This window comes from Rattus norvegicus, chromosome 15 (genome assembly GCF_021556685.1).
Source record: "Rattus norvegicus strain SHRSP/BbbUtx chromosome 15, alternate assembly SHRSP_T2T, whole genome shotgun sequence".
In the NCBI taxonomy this organism is placed as follows: Eukaryota; Metazoa; Chordata; class Mammalia; order Rodentia; family Muridae; genus Rattus; species Rattus norvegicus.
The window spans coordinates 51,745,780-51,764,649 of NC_141548.1; the positions used below are offsets into that span (position 1 = coordinate 51,745,780).

Genomic DNA, 18,870 nt, shown 5'->3' on the forward strand with positions numbered 1-18,870 from the left:
GAAAAACAGACAGGTGGAGGCCAAGAGGGCAGGGGTCCATTCAGGTGTGTCTCTGGAGACTAGAGATCTGTCCTGCTTTGACTCCTACCTAACAGGTGTTAGCTAAGCCTTCAGATCCTTGCCTCCTCTCTAGGGGATATGTGATCCACAGGTATATTCTTTGTGTCATGTAATAAATAGCAGGGGAGTTTAGGCAACAAAACTCCTTTTTTTATAAGCTAGCAAAGGGGATGAATAACAGACATTTCAAGGGCCCTTGTTTAATGGATGAAGAAATTTAGGTACAAGGAGATAACGTGACTTACACAAGGTCATAACTCTAGTGACAAATTCAAGTTGAGTTCTTGGATTTGTAAACTGTGTATAATTAGTGAGCCAGTTCCATGGTATGTATGGTATGGTACAGTCTATGTAGTATGACTTTGTTGCAAAATGGATATGTTTTTGGAAACAGTATCTATGCATAGTATTTGCTCATTAAAGACTAGGAAGAACCTGACACTTGTCCTCCAGTATATCCACAAATCAGATGACCGTCTGCCTATCTGCACATCATTGTTGGTCTCCCTAGGCTATTGCAAGGCTTAGATGAACTAATACAGGTAATAAAGGTTTAGCACAGTAAGAGCTCAATCAGTGTTAGTTATGATTTCTGTGATAACTCTCAGAAGTAGCTGGAGTCTGGTAGTTCCTCTTCAGTTCTCTGCCATAATCAGTTGCTCTGCAGTCAGTAAGAATGTGTATTCAGTCTGAGGACCTAGAAATTTTTAGGCCCCAAGAGTGTCAGATTCAAACATCCTTAAAGATTACTCTGTTTAATCAAATACCCAAGTTCTGCAGGTCATAGAATATCCTTCTCTGGTACCTTGTGATGGTCCCCCCCCCCATCAGATATACTCCTTTGTCCTCATGTCTACTGGCCCTGATGTTACTGGGTGGGCCTATGTAGTAAATCCTGACTAATGGTTTATCTCATGTCAAACATATGTCCCACCTCTGACCTGCTGTCTGTCCCCTAGCTTACTCTTTTCTGTCTCAGTGATTGAGGAGGCTGTGTTCTCTGATTAGATGAACACTGGTGACCATGCATGAGTCAGACTAAATGTCTGAGAGGCTATCTGGATCAGAGGCACACTGCCAAGGTGCACTGTAGATGATACACATGCAGAAAACTCCGAGACTGTGTACACATTTGCTATAACAAACCTAACCCGAATTAGCATGACCAACCTAACAACTTGGCCAGAGTTAGACATTTTACCTGAATACTGTCTTAGTTAGGGTTTTAAGCTGTGAAGAGACACTATGACCATGGCAACTCATAGGGGAAAACATTTAATTGGGGCTGGCTTACAGTTTCAGAGGTTTAGTCCATTGCCATCACGGTGGGAGACGTGGCAGTGTATACAGGCAGACACAATGCTGGAGCTCAAGTTTTACACCTTGAGCCACAGGTAGCAGAAGGGAAAGACTGTGGGCCGCACTGGGCATAGCTTGAGCATAGGAGACCTCAAAGCCTGACTCCATAGGGACACACTATGTGTCCTGTACACCTGCTCCAATAAGGCCATACCTCCTAATAGTGCTAAGCAGTCAAACACATGAGTCCATGTGGGCCATATGTATTCAAACCACCACAAATACTTCGTTATGTTACATCTCTCTTCAGCTCATTACAGAGTAGTTTCATACTCTAATCTTTTTCTGTGTTTGGAATAATTAATTTTAAAACCAAAATGTCCCCTAAGTGTAGAGATTAGTAAGGTTTGTTTGTTTATAAAAAGATGTCTCTAAAGCTCTCGTTTCTATGTTTAGCCATTCTCTGGTTGGCTTATTTCCTTGTTGAACCCTGGTTCAAGCACTGAAGCTTACACATTGGACTGTACTTATTTGTGTGTATAGCTGCATCTCCTTTCCAAACCACTGCATCCTGTTATATAGAACACAGAGGCAATATCTTGCAGGTTTTGTCTCTCAGTGTGCCTGAAGTTGAGCAAGTAGGCAGTACACTGTTCCATTGAATACATTTAGAGGATAGCATGGGGCAGGGCTCCTGAGGCCTACTCTATCTGTCTTGGGCTTTATGAAAATAGTAAGGCTGGGCTGGCTACTAAGCAGGTGATATTGTTCAGGGAAGCTGGCACATCTGTGTAGTCTACTTAAGCACTCCCAGAATACATATCAGAAGTATAGTATCATCCAATGTACCTTTCTGCCTCCCACTTCTAGCTATTGCCTGCAGCCAGAGTAAAGATCTCATTTCCATATCTGAGTTCAAAAGAATAGTGGATGGAATACCTGGCGTGGACATTGTGACCAGAGCCCTGAGTGACAACTTTGTGAAGAAACAGCTGCTCCCTCACAGCTTCTTAGCAGGGATTTCTTTTAATGAGTAGTCAGAGTCCAAGAGGGGTGGTCTTTGCCCACAAACCCCTTACTTCCTATCCCTCTTTCATAAAGATGGGCAGGCATAACAGGTTAGCTTGAGTACCATTTGAAGGATGCAGGAAATGGCTGTATGGTCACCTCACAGCAAGTCCTAGATGGATGGTGACTCAGGATTCATCGAACTGGCACTCAAACACAGAAAGTGAACAAAGAAAGCTCCAAGTGCCTAATGCAGCTGTTTTATGAGCTGCTATGAGTAGTCTCAGCTTGATCAATGAACCTCAAGTATGTGGTAAGGGAGGGAGTGGCCCAAGAAGGCTGTGGATTTGCTTCTTCCTCTCATTCCAACCCTTTTCTTCTTCTGGTGACTGACTTTGTCTGTGAGAGAGCCATTAGCTTGCATTAAGGCTCTGACTCCGTTAACATTTCTTCCAAGTGCACATGTTTCAGGGAGAGAAGTAATAAGAAGGCATTGAGGAATCCAGTGATTGATTGCTATTGATGGAAAAAAAAGCCCTGATCAGCTTTGCAGGTCCTGGAATATATGCTGCACAGGCAACTTGAACTAAATAGATTATCCCTTTGTTTAGGATCTGTTTACCAGACTCGCTTGCAAAGCTGCAGCTGGCAGAGAGGGAACAGGCAGTGGTCAGTGTCACAGAAGGTGAGGTATACATTCAAGATGTACCTGGCCAAGTTGTCCCTGCAGTGGGATCACAGGGGTGGGGGGTGGGTGGGGGTAGGGGGTGTGGGGATGGGTGGTGGATCAGATGAATGGAGAAACTGACTATTAAACTCTTGCTTTCTCTTCTGCCCTATTGCTGTTGTCACTCAGCAATGCGTGGGGGGGAAGGGAATTATTTTACAGGGAACAAGAGTTCTCTGCAGTTTTCTAATCACCAGTTTTCTATGTCCTGAATCTTTCTCATCTATGTCGGGGGGGGGGGGCTCTCAGGCTCAGAATTTATATTGCAGCTTCTTTTTCCTTCTTCCAACTTAGAAGAACAATTATGGAGGTCCCTGGGTCAGAGCACAGAGGCTGGAGGATTACACCCACTAACATGTAAGAAAGAGGAGGCTCATTGGGTCAAGCAGGAATTCTAAAGGGTTTGACTCCCATTAATGTGCTAAATCTTTATAGAATTAGACTTTAAAGTCAAGAGCATAAGCCAATCTAGTTGGAGTTAAAAGAATGTAAGCAGTAAAAGGAAAAAAAAATCCTCTGTTCAGGTTTATTAATTTTTCCTATGGAAAACAGGAGGAAGCAAATATATTTATTGTATGAGTCACTTAGATCCCAGAGACTTCTAGGATAGAAAAGAGGAAGTGGCGCCAGGCCCAGAAGAGGCATCATAGGTCCATCCACCCATCTGTCTGTCTGTCTGTCTGTCAGACCATCTATCTAGCACTTCTTAGGGATTTATGTACCAACTTCTGAGGGTGTGGTGATGATGCAGATACAGGTTCTGTTTGCATGGAGCTTTGGGTTGAAGAGGCACAGACAAAACCTCTTCATGGTGTGAGGCATGCTAAGAGGGTGTCACCCACAGTGGGACCAGAAAGCCTCTGTTTCTCTACCTGTGAAAGGAGAATCTCCTCCACAGAGACCCATGAGCACTGGGCATGGGAAACTCATTCCTGAAACAGATGCTGGAAGGTGAGCCCCAGGACTCACTGCTCGAAGATGTGAGCTGCCTAAAAAACCCCGTCACAGTTACTTGCCCCTGCAGGGTGTCTCATACACTTCAAAGTGATGTCAGTGTTCAGCATCTCCCTTGATCATCCTGCCTTAGGTTGACAGGGTAGGCAACTGAAATCCCAGAGGACTATTGCCAGCTCATTTCATGGGCGAATTAGATGGAAGGTGAGTGGAGGGCCCCAGACACTCTACAGACAGGCAAGAGGATATCTCGGTACACAAACCCTCCTCCATTGTTGTGACAGAAACAACTTCATGGAAGAAGGAAGGATTTATTGCAGCTCCTGGGTTTCGGGGGTGGGGTAGGGAGGGTATTAATCCATTTTGGCATGGGAGGTGTGTTTGGGGTAGGTTTGGCTGTGGTGGCAGTTGCTTGTGGTAAATCTTGTTTGTGTCTTGCTGGGTCAAGAACTAGAGGGTGCTGTGCTAGAACCACAGGTGCATATCATCTCTGAAGCCTGCCCCACACATTTCTGCTAGTTAGATCACAGTCTTAAGGCTCTACCACCTCCCCATATAGAGCTGCTAGTTGGGGATCGGGTACTCAAACCCATAGACCTGAAGGGAACATTTCAGTCTCACCCCTTCCCTTGCCTGGCAAATCCTCCTGAGAACTCACCGTATCACCGTGTTATGAGCATTGTGCTGCCCTTATACAATCAACCTCCTCTCTGGGCTGGCAGCATTTTACTTGGAAGACTGCAGGAGGCTGAGTTTCCATTGCTATCAGAGTAAAAGCCATGGCCCAGCTGATCCCTTCCCCTTTTAAGAGTAGGGGGAGAGGGGCTGGAGAGATGAATGAATAAATAAAAAAAAATTTAAAAAAAAAAGAGTAGGGGGAGAGCAGGAAGACTCTTATAGTGCTGACATTGCCGTCCTGGGGCCTACCTGGTGAATGTGGTAACTTCCTTATAGTGACTACACTCTAGAACCAAGGTGATGAGGCAGCCTTGTTGAAAACAAACAGTATATACAGCAGACAGGCACCCAGAGGCAGCCGGCTGCCCACAGGGTTGCCTTCCACAATCTCCTGATCACAGTGGATATTATTCTTGTTCCTCACAACCATGAGTTCCTTGGGCCTAAGAACAGGTGATGGTAATGATTCTTCTTTTAATGATACATTCTTTTGTGTTTAAACACTCTTTCTCACATTTCTGTACTATAGGAAACCCAATAAGATAATAGGGAAACACTAGCTCAGAGAAGTAGAGAGAAATATTCTGGATAACGGGAAAAGAAATCCTCAGAACAAGCGGTCAGGGCAATAGGGGAGATACGCAGATAAAAGCACATTCGATGAACTCTGGGCACTCTGGGCAGAGGGAAGACGCTTCGGTTTAGAAAGCAGCACTCTTGTTCTCATTTTGTATCTAAAAGCCCTTGTGAGCTGCTTTTCAGCCCCTGAATACAGGGCTAGGGCCTTTGAGTGACAGTCTGTCCCAGACCTAGTGCTGATGCTCCACCTACCTTGCCAGGCTTGGCTAAATAAAGACCTGGTCCCAGTGGGGAGCCACAGGGGTTGAGAGCTCTCCCAGGGGTGCCAAGAAGCAGGAGCTGTTTAGGAGTCTTGGCAGAAGCAGCTACTGTCCCCCATCTGTCTTAACTGAGTAGCCTGGCAGATGGCCAGTGCCTAGAGAGGCTGAGGGGTTGTTCCGGGGAGCTAGGGACTGTCAAATCCAACATTCGTCCCAGCACCAGGCTGGGTGTGGTAAATCCATGCCATCCCCAGGCAGCAGAGCAGGGAAGGTAACAGGCAAGGCAATGTCTGAGCTTTTGTCTTGCCATAGCTCTGCAGAAGGGCGGTTTCCTGGCTTATTAATGCTGTGATGGGCAAGCCTGCAGGCAGTAAGGAAGGATTGGGGTGCAGCCCTTTTTGGAACTCTGGTGAAAGGAGTTCAAATCAACACCAGCTGTGCCCACCTTGACTCATAACCTAAAGACATGACCCAAGGCGCCTTGGGTACCTTTTCTGTGTCCACTTTTCCCAACAGCCACCTGTCCTGAGAAAAATCTTGAGTGATGTAAGCACATCAGTAGGCTAGATTTTTGTCTTTAGTAAGAGTTTATTCTTTACCACAGGGTGAGAAGGACCTGCTTTCTGGTCTTGGATCTGAAGCTTATTGGCTTATGTTATGACATCATGAACAGTCTTCAATCCACGTCCGTCCATTTTAAAGGGAGGCTGGTTTTGGTCATGTCTTCCTCTGGGAAGCCATAAGACCTGGATGGGGAGGGTGAGGCTGTGTGAGGTATTCTATCTCCATCAGAGGGTACATGGATTAAGGTTGCAGCTCCATCCTGCTCCCCTCTCTCTCCAAGCAAGCAGGTTCTTCCTTCTCTAATGGGTAATGCTGGAGCTTGAGGAGCTCCTTGGGCCGGGTGAGGTCACAGAGCAGTCCCTGGTCTTGGGAAGAGGCTTAGCAGAGCGATCCCCCCTTGCAGAGATCCTACCTCTACAGGGAATGTGAAGCACAGAGAATACTGACTGACATCAATTAGAGGAATCGATGCCCAGGAGTGCAGTACGCCTCTCTTCCCATTCTGGTCTCCTCCACCCTGCTGTGAAGCCTTACTCACTCTGAGAGAACTGAAGGCTTAGTTAACCCCCAGGCTAGCTCCTTTTCTCAGGGCTGTGCCTTGGGATACTAGTTGGAGTTCTGTCATCATTAGAGAGCAACAGAGGCTGGAAGAGAGCTGGGTAAGCTCAGGACACAGGACTAGATGGACAGGTTCCTTCCTAGGTCCAAAGTACAAATAACAAAAAGGGTTTTAATTCATTCTCATGTTTTTTTTCCAGACAGGGCAGGGGGAAAGGGATTATCTCAGATGTCCTTAATGCAGGCACAGAATTTACAGAACCAGAGCTGCTATCATTTTGTTTATTCACATGGTACCCAGATTGACTAATGCAGAACCCTAGATACCAGCTACCCGACTTTATCCCACTTTGTATAGGACTTTGTATGTGTCAAACCATGAACCTGACCCATGGATTTATTGTAAGAATTAATGGAGTGTTAAGTTGTATCACGCCATCAAGTTAACTACTAATTTCTTTTTTTTTTTCTTCCCACGACAGAGCCCACAAAATGAGAGCTGTTGTCTTTATTCTAGCCTGGCGATTCTTGGGTAGATGGCAATTTCCCTCCTCCCCTTCACTGTAGTCCAAGCTGTCACCAACATCCTGCTGATTCATCTTAGAATGCACTGCCTCTGACAGTCATCTCCTGCCCATGCCCACTGCCATCTCCTGTTAAGGGCCCTCATTACCTCAGGCCAAGACTGTCACAACTGTCTCCCAACTGGTCTCCATCTTTTATACACTTGTCATATCAGTATCACTAAAATTATGATGTCACATACCTGCTGAGCCCTTTAGTGGCTCCCAGGGGCTCAAGTCTAAAGCCTGTGGTCTGTGGTGCTCTACCGTATCTGCCAATTGAATCTATTAGATCTCCTCCTACTGGGTCTCTTCCACTTGTGCCCTTGGTTCCTCTCAATGACTGGATGTCTCAGTCCTTCTTTACCTAGCCTCCCACATCACTCCCATGTCTAAAACGTCCTTAGCCAAATCTGTTCACAACTCCAGAGGGAATCTTACTTCTGTGAACAGTGAGATCCCTTTGAACAGTGATCCCAAAATCTAGTGGCATTTTCTTTCCTCCCCTCATTGGAATCCAGTTTGCCTTTGACTTGTTCCCTTTCTTTTCATAGAGCCTTGACTAACTCCATCTCCAAATGGTTCTCTAGCAGACACCTCAGCCCTATTCCCACAGTCTTTGGAACAGTTCTGAGGATGGGTAAGGCAAGCTTGTTCTGGGTGGCTAATGGTGAATATCCTGGTTTAGGCTGCTGTCCTGTTGAGTGCCTTTCTGGAGTTCCTTGTGTGTCTTGGCACAATGGGGTGCCATCTTATTATTTTTAAAGTTTTGATTGGTTTTCCTTTGGAGAGTAAGGAAGTCCCAGCCTTCTTCCTAATACCAAATGAAGATCTTCTGAACTATGTGTGGTGGTTACTCTGGGCCTCCTTACTCCTTGCTGTTCTTGCTCTTGAGGGAATCCTCTCCACAGGACAAAGGAGAGAAGGCAGGAAGTTTCATGTGTTCTCTTTCCCTCCCCCTGCATGTTAGATGCTCTGTCTGTGTCTAGGGGGTGGCCACAGGTACAGCAAGGTGGGGTCCATGAAAGCTTAGGTGTGAAAGTGCATCATGTCTCATCTCCCAAAGGACACCGCCCACCTCCATAACTTACTCTGGCAAGAGCTGTTCCCATCTTCTAGAAAGTGCTTTCTGCTTCTATAGAAACCTTGATATTGTCTAATCTCTGCTTCTCATTACTCTTAGCTCCTGTAGCCTCCTTCCCACTATGAACCCAGGAGGAAAGGGGTGAGTCAGGCATTCTATTGGCAGCTTTGGGTGCAGTGTCCTGTTTAATCTCTACACACAGGGTTTTAAGAAATATCCCCATTTTCTACACTAGCTAATTGAGGCCCAGAGAGATTAAATTGCTCTCTGCCTAATTAGTTCTCCTCAGCAGATCCTGGCAAATGCTGAACAGCAGCTTAGATTGGCAGTTGGCAGACAGTGGTGGATCTTGGTGCAGATGGGAGGGAAGAGGGGGTTCAAGGTTAGTGTGTCCCAGGGCAGATGGTGGTGGTGAATACTTCCCATTGTCCTTTGTGAGGCCTGGGTGGTCCTGAAGACCTGAAGCATCACAGTCACTTACCTCCTACTACCAGAATCCCCTGACTCTGTTCCCATGGGAACTCAGCAGAGCTCATCCTTGGCTGTCTTCTACTGATGTCTCAGCCCACTTAGCTTTTTTTCAGAACCTCTCCTCTTAGTACTCAACTAGGGCTAAACGAAGGTAAGGTCTGAGTAGAGGGGGGATTGCTAAGCAGTAATTTTGAAGCCTCTAGGGTATCCTTGAAAGAGAGGCCTTTAAGAGAGGTGGGTTAACCCCTGGATCATCAGAAGGGCCTGGAAGTAGGTGAGCAAGTGAGAGGTTTAATTTATTTAGTGGTGAAGCTTCCAGCCTCTGACTTCTGGGCTAAGAGTCCCCAGAGATTATCTCCTTGCTTTTCATCTTTTAACCTACACTTGACTGACATCAGATCCTTAAGTTCTCCAATTTTTGGAAAGAACCTAGAAGACTCTGGGAAGTAAAAAACAGGAGGGACAGAGAGAAGTCGGCATTCTATCCATTGGAATGCTCCCCTACTCAGCTACCACAGTGGTGTTATTATGGGATGTAGGGTCTAGGACCATTAGTTCTCAATGGCCAGATGAGATCCCTGTTCTGTGCCTTCCCGCCTAAATCCACAAGATGGAAGCTGCCCCTCCAGCTTTCCCACCAGCAGCTAAGGTTGCTGGGTTTATGAGTTCCGAGTTACCCGCCTCTTCACACGAAGTACACTAAGCAAATTCACAGCACTTCCTCTATCCCACCACCTTAATATTTAATAATGTATTTTAAAAGCTACTCCCTAATAAGCTTGGGATGGGATGTTGACCTTCTTCTTCTTCTTCTTCTTCTTCTTCTTCTTCTTCTTCTTCTTCTTCTTCTTCTTCTTCTTCTTCTTCTTCTTCTTCTTCTTCTTCTTCTTCTTCTTCTTCTTCTCCTTCTCCTTCTCCTTCTTCTCCTGCTCCTTCTCCTTCCCCTTCCCCTTCCCCTTCCCCTTCCTCTTCCTCTCCTCCTCCCCCTTCCTTCCTTCTTTCTTTTTTTTTTTTTTTGGCAGTGTAGAAAGTTGAACCTGGCCCCGGGGACCCCATACAAGACATAGGATTGAGAAATGCCAGGGCAGCCGAGGATGTGCCAGAGAGAAGCATGGAACTGGGGTGCTCAGTGCGCGTGGGCTGTATGATCCCAAGAGCGCTGCTGCGTGTGTGCACCGCCTGTCTGCCTTGCCACCTCTGTCAGCAACCTCACTTCGCCTTCAACCCTTTTCCAGCCAGACGTTTCTTTTTTGGTGCCTCTGGACTTTTATTGTAAATTCTTATGACTAAAATACGCCGGTGAGCTGGGCCCAAAGACAGATGGATCAATTGTCCCCCTTCCCGGCGTGGGGAGGAGTCTCCATCCGGAAGGGTCCCCACCCGCAGCTTCGGGAACCGGGAGTGGCCATAGTTCCCTGACTAGCTCTAGGGAGGAGTCCAGGAGATCTCTGTGTGCGGGGTAGGGGTGGGAAGCGGAGGCCTGGGTGCCTCCTGTCTTGGGGCCCCCCAGTGGGGTGGAGTGTCAACCTGGGCTGGATACTTCCAGCGCGGTTGTGGCTGGTTCACTGGTCTTGGAGGAGGTAGTTGGGACCCTAAACAGCCTTCTTTCTGGTCTGGTGAAGGAGAGACCAACTGGGGAAGAGAGATCTAGATTGGCCGGAAAGCTGGTGTGTGTGTGTGTGTGTGTGTGTGTGTGTGTGTGTTGGGGAGCGCGCGGGGTGGGGTGGCAAGCTAGGCACCAGTGTGTAGTAAAAGTTCCTAAGCTCCGCATGCAGAACACACGTGTAGGAGCGCGGGGTTAGAGCCAGGGAGACAGGGCTGGCCTACAAGGGCATCTTGGGGTTCCCTAGTGCTTTTGGGGAGATGCTCAGACCGTCTCCCAACGAGGAATACATCAGCTAGCGGAGAGTGGTGCTCTCTCATCCAGACCTGGACCACCATGCCAGTGTTTTTCTACTGCCCTGCCCCCACGCCTCCAGGATGGCTCCAGCACCCGGGTCTCAGTGTCCCCCTAGCCTCGCTCAGGCTTCCGAAACCTCATGGCCCTGGGGGGTCTAGTGCGGAGGCGGTGGTACTTGGAGAACGCAAGCCTTCCCCTAGCCAGGAAGAGAGGTTGGATGGAGAGGAGGGGGCGGGAGGCTTGGTAGGTTTGAGCGTGGACACTGGCCGGGGGATCTAGTCGGTTTCCGGCCAAGGCACAGGCTAATCCCAGCAAGGGCGGGCAGTTGAGCTTAGGGAGCCAGAGGTGGAGCTCACCCCTAGGCCACTGTTCCCGGGAGCCAGCAACACTCCAGTGTTGGTTCCATCACCGGCGAGTCGCTCGCTACCACCGCTGCTGCAGAGTGTAGCTGCTCCGCCGCGCTCCCGCGCTCTGCGCTGCCAGCCGCCAGGGAGCCGGGGTGCTGAGCCCGGAGCAGAGGAAAGGGGCGAGGCGCGAGAGCCTAGGCGAGGGAGCCGCGAAGGGGGAGGGGGCGGGCTGAGGGAGGAGCAGGGGGAGAGAGTAGGGAGGGGAGGAGAGAGGGCGTGAGGGAGAGCGGAGACCGAGAGCAAAGAGCGAGAGCGAGGGAGAGGAGAGGAGAGGAGAGGAGAGGAGGGGAGAGAGGAGAGGGAGGGAGGAAAGACACGCAAGCACAGGCACACCGGCTCTGGAATTCCATTAGAAAAAAGTGAGCCGAGCAAGGGTTAGCGGGAGAAGATTTTTTTTTTTTTGAATCTTTTTCTTCGTCTTGGTGCCAAAGAAGCGACTCTGGTCTCCCGTCCTAGAAGCTCCTACTGGATTGCTCCTATTCCGTCGGTGGATTTCTTTCCTATTCGCATTTATTCTGACCCCCTCCCTCGCTGCTTCCTTCCAGCCCTTCACTTTCAGATCGCCTCGCCCCCACCTCTCCAGTCCCCTCCTGGGAAGTGCAGGGGAATTGGACCCACGGGGACTCACGCCTTCCCGGACGCGCGAGCAAAGGGCTGGGCTGACCTCAGGACCAGGCTGTTGGCTTAGAAGGCAGCCAGACACATAGCTACGTGTGTTTGATTTCAGTGGCAAGGGGGGACGTCGAGAGGCAGCCCACCGCCCGCCTCCTACCCCTCCCCCTCCAACCAGCAGTGAGAATCCCAGGACTCGGGATCTTCAACCGGCGGCCGCCCGGCGGGATCTCCGCATTGGATTTGGGGGTCGTTATTGCTCGGCTGTTATTATTATCGTTATTTTATTTTTATTTTTTAAACCTAAGGGAGAAAGACACATACACACAAAACTGTGGGATTTATTTAACATGATCTTGGCAAACGCCTTCTGCCTCTTCTTCTTTTTAGGTGAGTAGCTGCAGGTGGCGAGTCTGGGGGCCAAAGGGGCTGCGTGCGTTCAGCCGCCCACTGGAAGCTGGGCATGCGGGGATGGAGTTGGGGGGCTGCGAGCGGGGCGCCGCGGGAGACACCGAGAGGGCGCGCCGAGCTGGGGGTCGGGGCTTGGGGCTCCGGGGAGGCGAACTGCCCGGGAGGGTCTGGAGGAGGGAGCTGTGCAGGGCTAGCTGGTTGTGCGGAGGACTGAGAAGGAGACTTCCAACATTCAAACCTTCTCCGCACGCACTCCCGCGCCGCGCGCGCACACACCGATACACACTCTTACTTGCAGGCCGTGATAGCGCTCATTTCCCTCAAAATAATGGGTTCAATTTGCAACAACTTAGGAAGGAAAAAAAAATGCAACTCTTGGTGTGAAAGAAAAGAGGGAGGGGAGAGGCTGGCGGGAGCTATCAAGCCTGTCCCTCCTTTCTGTGGGTTTCTGCGGGAGGTCCAGGTTTGGATGTTTGCGGGTAGCCCTTGTAGTCACCTCCTACCTGCCAATCAGTCTGAGGAACGTACCCTATCTCTCCACTTTCGGTAGCACTTTGCAAGTTTTTTTTTTTTCCTACCCACTGCCTCTCTTCCCAAGCCAGATGGGTAGGTGGAGCTCAGCCTTGCAAATAGGTGTTCAAGGCCTTCAGAGCAATAGCCTTGGGGCCTAGGGTTAGTGGCACAGGAAAGTGGAGGCCAAAGTTTGCCCCTTGGAAAGGAGAAGATGGTGCGAGGAATGCCAGAAAAGGGCAAAAACAGATCTTAACAAAGACCACTTACTAATCATCCTGTAAGCTCCCTCCCTCTCTGACAGGGGGAGTGGCTGCCCAGTGGTTCTGAGCTCCAGCAGCGACTCCCCCCTCCCCTTATACTTTGTAAAATCTCAGCTGCTTAGGAAGCAAGGTATAGGGATAGATAGCGATTTCCTCTCACACAGGTAAAGAAAAGATGTTTACAGGCTGGAGAGATGGCTCAGCCGTTAACGGCTAGGCTCATAACCAAAAATATAAGAAAAGATGTTTACAAGGCTATATGTGGACCCAGGGTCCCCAGGCAAGGTTACTGTTAGGGAATTCTGAAAAGTGTGTGTGTGTGTGTGTGTGTGTGTGTGTGTGTGTGTGTGTGTGTGTGTGTGCCATCTGCTTTCAGTACAGGTGCTGTTCCGCTTGCTGGCAATCCAGAGTGAGGTAGCTACCAAGCAGGGATCAAGAGATCTCCCTTACCTTCAGCAGAAAAGGGCTCCGGAGAGTCCAGACAGGGAGGTAGACTTTGCTTATGGAAGATGTGCATGGTCTAAGAAGTGCCCTCCAGGTTGGCCCTGCGGATTTGTGGTCAGGGAGAGTCAATATTGGCTGTTTCTTGGATCCTTTGCCTGCTCACAGACTTTCTACCTCCCAGCTATGCATTCCCAGGGGATCTAGCCCTGCCCTGGGGTGTGGTCTTCACCATACTTGCTTTCCCCACATGTCAGTAACCCTGTGGGTAGGAGGAACAGGGTAAGAGGGTTGAAAATGCTCTGGGCTCACTCTCATCCTGCAGCCCTTTCCAGCAGCCTTGGAGAAGTGAACTCTCATTCTGAATGAACTGTCACAAAATTTGACCTTTTCTTCATTAATGGTCTGAAAACGCAGCTTTCTGGGGTCTTAGAATGATCAGAGTCAAGAAGAAAACATTGCATTCCAGGTAAAACCAGCCAGATTGCCTGCTGTTGAGTTGCACCCCTCCCTCATAAAGGATGCATGCTTCCAGGTATAGGGGTCCCTTCCGAGGGGCAGTAGTAGATGAATACAGTCCTCTCCAGTGTCAGACCACAAGTTGCACATCGGGTGATCCTAGCTGAGGAGTCAGCTCTCCTCAGCGGTAGCAATAGGTATCCTGCCCATAATGGGTGTGTACGGGTGAGTGCACGTATGTGTGTAGAGTATGAGCAGGGCCCACCACTGCCTGCTCCCCAGGGGCGAGATGGGAAGTGGAGGAGAGGGTTGCCTGATACCTCCTTGAGTTATGACCCTTCAGTTCCCTATCCCTTGAGAAGTCCCTCTCCAAAGCTGGGCACAGGTGACAGAGCAGGGGATTCTGAAGGGCTCTGATGGAATGGGATGATGGTGTGAAGGAAACTTAAATCCAAAGGCCTTTTCCTGGCCAGAAGACTACAGTTGGGAACCACTTGGAAAGTCTGTTTAATGTGGAGGTTCCTTAGCAGTTTGAGATTTCAGTCTTAAGCAGTTTGGCTGGGGCCATGGTGAAGAGTGCCCCACCCCCTTCAGAGGGCTTTTCCAAAGGTTCTGAGTGAGATCTAGTGTCAAGAGGACTGTGGTGGAGAGAAAAGGCTTTTTAGCCCAACCATCCAGATTTTCAATGTTGGCATAGGATGCAATGGAGAGAGAGAACAGAGTGGGCAGAGGACCAAGCCCCCGCTGGTCTTCTAGCACACATTTTGTCTATTGAGGGAACTGTAGATGCAGGAGGGCAACCTGGACCTCTACCTTCCCCTCCCCAGTACTCCCTAGAACTGTTATACACTGTCTATTCTTGATAAATCCAAGTTTCCTTCCTCTAGGCCATGAAGGTAGCCTTTTCTTCTGATTCTTGGCTAGCCTCTCCAGGTTACTGTGATTTCCTTCTCTGATTGGACTTGGTTGCTTCTGTCCCAGAGATAGGGACAGTCCTTGAAAGGATGTCCTGGTCCTCTGCAGAATATATCCTTGCCTTTCATGAACACCAGTTGACAGGATGAGGAAACCCTTGATACTGGCATGGGAGCCAACAGAGGCTTGCGTTAAGGACATCAAGGGGACTCTTGGCTCTAGCTGTAGACCAGGCCGAAGGAGTTGCTTTCTTTCTGCATTCCCTGAAATGCAGACTGACTTTAAACTTGTGTAAATTCTGAGCCCATAGAAAGCCCAGGATGCTGGCATGTCTTATCCCGAGGCCCTGTGTCCCATTCTGTGTTCCCCTTTAGCTCAGTCAGGTGGAAGGTGAAGTCCTGTGGAACCCTGGGACAAAGTCAGTGAGAATGCAGAGCTGGCTGGCTGACCAAGAGAGCAGCTGACAGGTGCAAGTTGGGGGTGTGGTAGTTCAGCTGTTCCTGGGTGGCCCAGAGGCACTGGAGTCCTGTAAAGGGATGCAGGAATCTGCTGAAGCCTTGAAAGAAAGCTGCTACCTCAGCTGTTGTGGAGGACACATCTTGGGCTAGTGCCTGGGCAGATCTTGTTTTCAGCAACTCCCACTTTGTACACGTTTTGACCACTTGTCTTGTTTTATCGTGGTTGCGTTCTTCCGCTCTTTCTGTTCTGGGGTGGGGGTACGGTCAGCAAGAGAAGAAGTTTTCCTTTGCTGTAATTGGAGCCTCCTCCATTGGGAGTCCAACTTCCTTCCATCTCCTTTGCTGTTTCCTACTGGGAATGATCTCCACCTCACCCCACCAGCTCTGGGGAGTGACAGGCTTGCTGTGTACAGCTCTACCTGTAGGTGTCGCTGTCTCCCTGCAGTAACTCCCCCATGAACAGGGCCTCCTAGGGAGAAGGCCTGAGAGTGGCAGCTCTGGATGTGGATGGGTTAGGGGGATTCTGCAGTCTTCTGAGGAAGGGACGACTGACCTAGAATTTTATTGTTTTGAGGTGGGAGGGAGTGGAGGAAGTCTCTCAAATTATTCTTTGGGTCTTGCAGAAGGCAATCTTTGCTCTGGCAGAGATATGTGGCTTTTTGAGGGGCAGGGTCTGGAGTTAGGGCTTTAGGAAGGACAGGGAGACAGGAAGATGTCATCTGTATCTGGAGGGAACCATTTTGGAAGCTTGGCTTTGAAAGGGTTGGGCTAGCTTCACTCCGCTGCTCTTCATGTCCAGTCCTCAGGCTCCTCCCTTCTGGGAACACTGTGGGAGGCAGATAAGAGGGGGGTGGGCTGAAGTCTTACTCAGGCTAGAAGGCAGGGCTTGAAGCAGGAGAATTCTTTCCTTTCTAGAGTTGATTTATTATTTTGCTTTTGGGAGGAAGAAAAAAAAACCAGAGAGGAAGAGAGAGAGAGAGAGAGAGAGAGAGAGAGAGAGAGAGAGAGAGAGAGAGAGAACACGAACATATTTAAATGGAAAAAGGGAAAGGTAGTGAGGTCTGTTGAGAACAGAATCCTTGGGAGACAGGAAGCAGGACATGATGGTGGAGGTGGAAGAAGCAGGTCCTGATGGGGAAGGAGCACAAGGGAGTGGATTTGTTCCTGAGCTCTGGCTAATGCAGTCTCCTTTGCATGGGGCTGGGGAGGAACTTGACCATGCAGACACTTTTTCAGGCCTCTGTCTGGTGTGAAGTTGGCAGATACAAGCAAGGCCCGAAAGGGGTCTCAGCTTCTCTCTCCTGGGCCTCCTGGACTGAGTTAGGCTTGCTTCTGGTTGTCTTCTAAAGGCACGGTGATACAGAATGATGAGACTAGGCTGGAGGGGGCTTTCTGCTTCTCTGTGTGTGACCTTGAGTTATCTCCCTTCGTTGGATCCGAGCTTTCCTGGAATATGATGTTGAATATGAATATGAGTTCTGCCTAAGGTCCAGACAGGCTCTGAGGGTTAACTGACTTTTGGAGCCTTCAAATCAATACCTTGGATGGAGTGGGGGTTTGTCCAATGGGAGTTGAGGCAAGATCCCTTTGCATAAGCCTTGCCACATCATGTTGAAGCCATGCCATTCTGTCTGGACTATTGGCATCTTACCTTACCAGCAGTTTCAGTGAAGGCCTTCCTGGATTTATCATTCTGTGTTCCACTGCCTAGGATTGTGCTCAAGAGGAAATGAATGTGAACCATGGTTGTAGGGGAGTATGGCCAACCAGGTTGGGTCTGTGTTGACCTTGGTCTTGGTGTTCTTTTGTGTAAAGTGGGTGAGAAGTTCCTTCAAACCTTAGGCCTACATTGGGGTCAGAGACTGTGGTGGCCCTCATTCATGCTTGTCTTCCCTTCCCACTACCCAGACGAAACCCTCCGCTCTTTGGCCAGCCCTTCCTCCCTGCAGGGCTCTGAGCTCCACGGCTGGCGCCCCCAAGTGGACTGTGTCCGGGCCAATGAGCTGTGTGCGGCTGAATCCAACTGCAGCTCCAGGTACCGCACCCTTCGGCAGTGCCTGGCAGGCCGGGATCGCAATACCATGCTGGCCAATAAGGAGTGCCAGGCAGCCCTGGAGGTCTTGCAGGAAAGCCCACTGTATGACTGCCGCTGCAAGCGGGGCATGAAGAAGGAGCTGCAGTGTCTGCAGATCTACTGGAGCATCCATCTGGGGCTGACAGAGGGTAAGCCTGGGTGGGTTCCAAGGAAGGGTGGCAATGGGTAAGGGGGCTGTATCTGGCCAGGGATCCAGAAGGAAGGAAGAACTTGCTAAAAGGGTGACCTGATTTGCTCTCTATTTTGAATCTAGCGACAGTAGCTACCCCTCCTAGGAGGTCAATGGTGATTGAGGAAGGGAGATGACAAGGGTAGAGAATGAACTGGATGTCGGATGCCAGCAAGGGCAGCAGGAAGCTGTGCCCATGAGAGGAAAGAGACACCAGGCAGATGTATAAGTGAGAATGGGAGGTATCAGCCCCTGCCACTCTGATGCCCTCTTCTCTGGAGCAGAGCCCAGAGTCTTGCCTCCTTCATGGTCTCTGGGTCCAATGGCTGACCTAGACACTTTACACAGAGCTTAGGATTTCAGGAAGGGACATAAGCAACAGGTTCTATGACTCCAGGCAAGCTCTCTTGAAGCCTGCCCAAGGCAGAACTTAAAAGCCCCCCCCCCCCAATGACACCTCCTCAGTACTCCTCAGTCCAGGCAGGGGCTTGAGATTTCGAGCCTTCAGATGATTGGTCAACTTGGCAAGATGTTTATTTACTACCTCAGCAAATATGTATTGAGAGTGCACTGTTTGCTGTGTTTTATCGGAATAGTCTAGGATCTGGTGTAGCCTTTGCCTTTATGGGACTTAAGGTCTGGGGTGGGTTCAGTAAGTGAGGTGGTGCTTGCCCTTAAGTGTTATGATGGAAAGACTCAGAGTATGGTAGGGACACCTCAGAGGAGCATCAAAGCCCTTGTTATAAAGTTAAAGAGCCAGGGTTTGGTGTGTGTGTGTGTGTGTGTGTGTGTGTGTGTGTGTGTGTGTGTGTGTGTTGTCTCCAGGCTGGGATGGAATCACACTACCCAGGGAAAGGACACACTAAGAGAGGGTTGGTGGAGGGAGAGGCACATCAGGGTCAGGCCTGAGAGTTGAATCTTCACGAGGAACTAACTATAAGTAGCTGGACAATCTAGAGCATGGGTTGGAAGGGTTAGAGGCTAAGAGGAAAGAGATCTGGTGGAACAGAGGAAGCCTGAACGTTTTTAATTCAGATTTCAAGGGATCTGATCAGATTGATGCTTCAGAAGAATTTCCATTGTAGTTTGGGGACAACAGTCAGTTGTAGGGATTGTGACCCTAGGAAGAAGTAATGGTGGCAGGAACAGGACAGGGCAACCAAGGAGAAGATGGAATCTAAGTGCTTCTTAACAAGGTAGAATCAACAGATTTTGGCAACTACTGCCTATGAGACAGGAAGGAGAGAGTGGAAAAGGAAGGCACCCCAGCTTCCTGTGCTTGCAAAGTAGAAATGGGCAGGGGGCTTGCTGTTTCTCTGGGGCTCCTTACCTGTCATTTGTCAAGCCCTGCAGATATACAGGCAGAGAGCTCAGGGGAGGATACGGTTCTAGAGAGATTCTGGGTTGTACCATGTTTGGAAGCTG

The 18,870-nt window shown here is 49.4% G+C and overlaps 1 protein-coding gene across 2 annotated transcripts in view; it reads left to right on the forward strand.

The window, feature by feature from the left end:
• The first annotated feature begins 11,353 nt into the window (after positions 1–11,353).
• Positions 11,354–18,870, forward strand: part of Gfra2 (GDNF family receptor alpha 2) — a 91,853-nt gene continuing 84,336 nt past the window's right edge. The window contains exons 1-2 of one of the 2 annotated variants that reach the window (NM_012750.2): positions 11,955–12,114; positions 17,090–17,404. In NM_012750.2, the coding sequence (NP_036882.1) occupies positions 12,075–12,114; positions 17,090–17,404 (355 nt within the window). In that variant the 5' untranslated portion in view covers positions 11,955–12,074. Of the gene's footprint in view, positions 12,115–17,089; positions 17,405–18,870 lie in introns of both variants that reach the window. The other variant, XM_087584981.1, reaches the window with a different exon arrangement.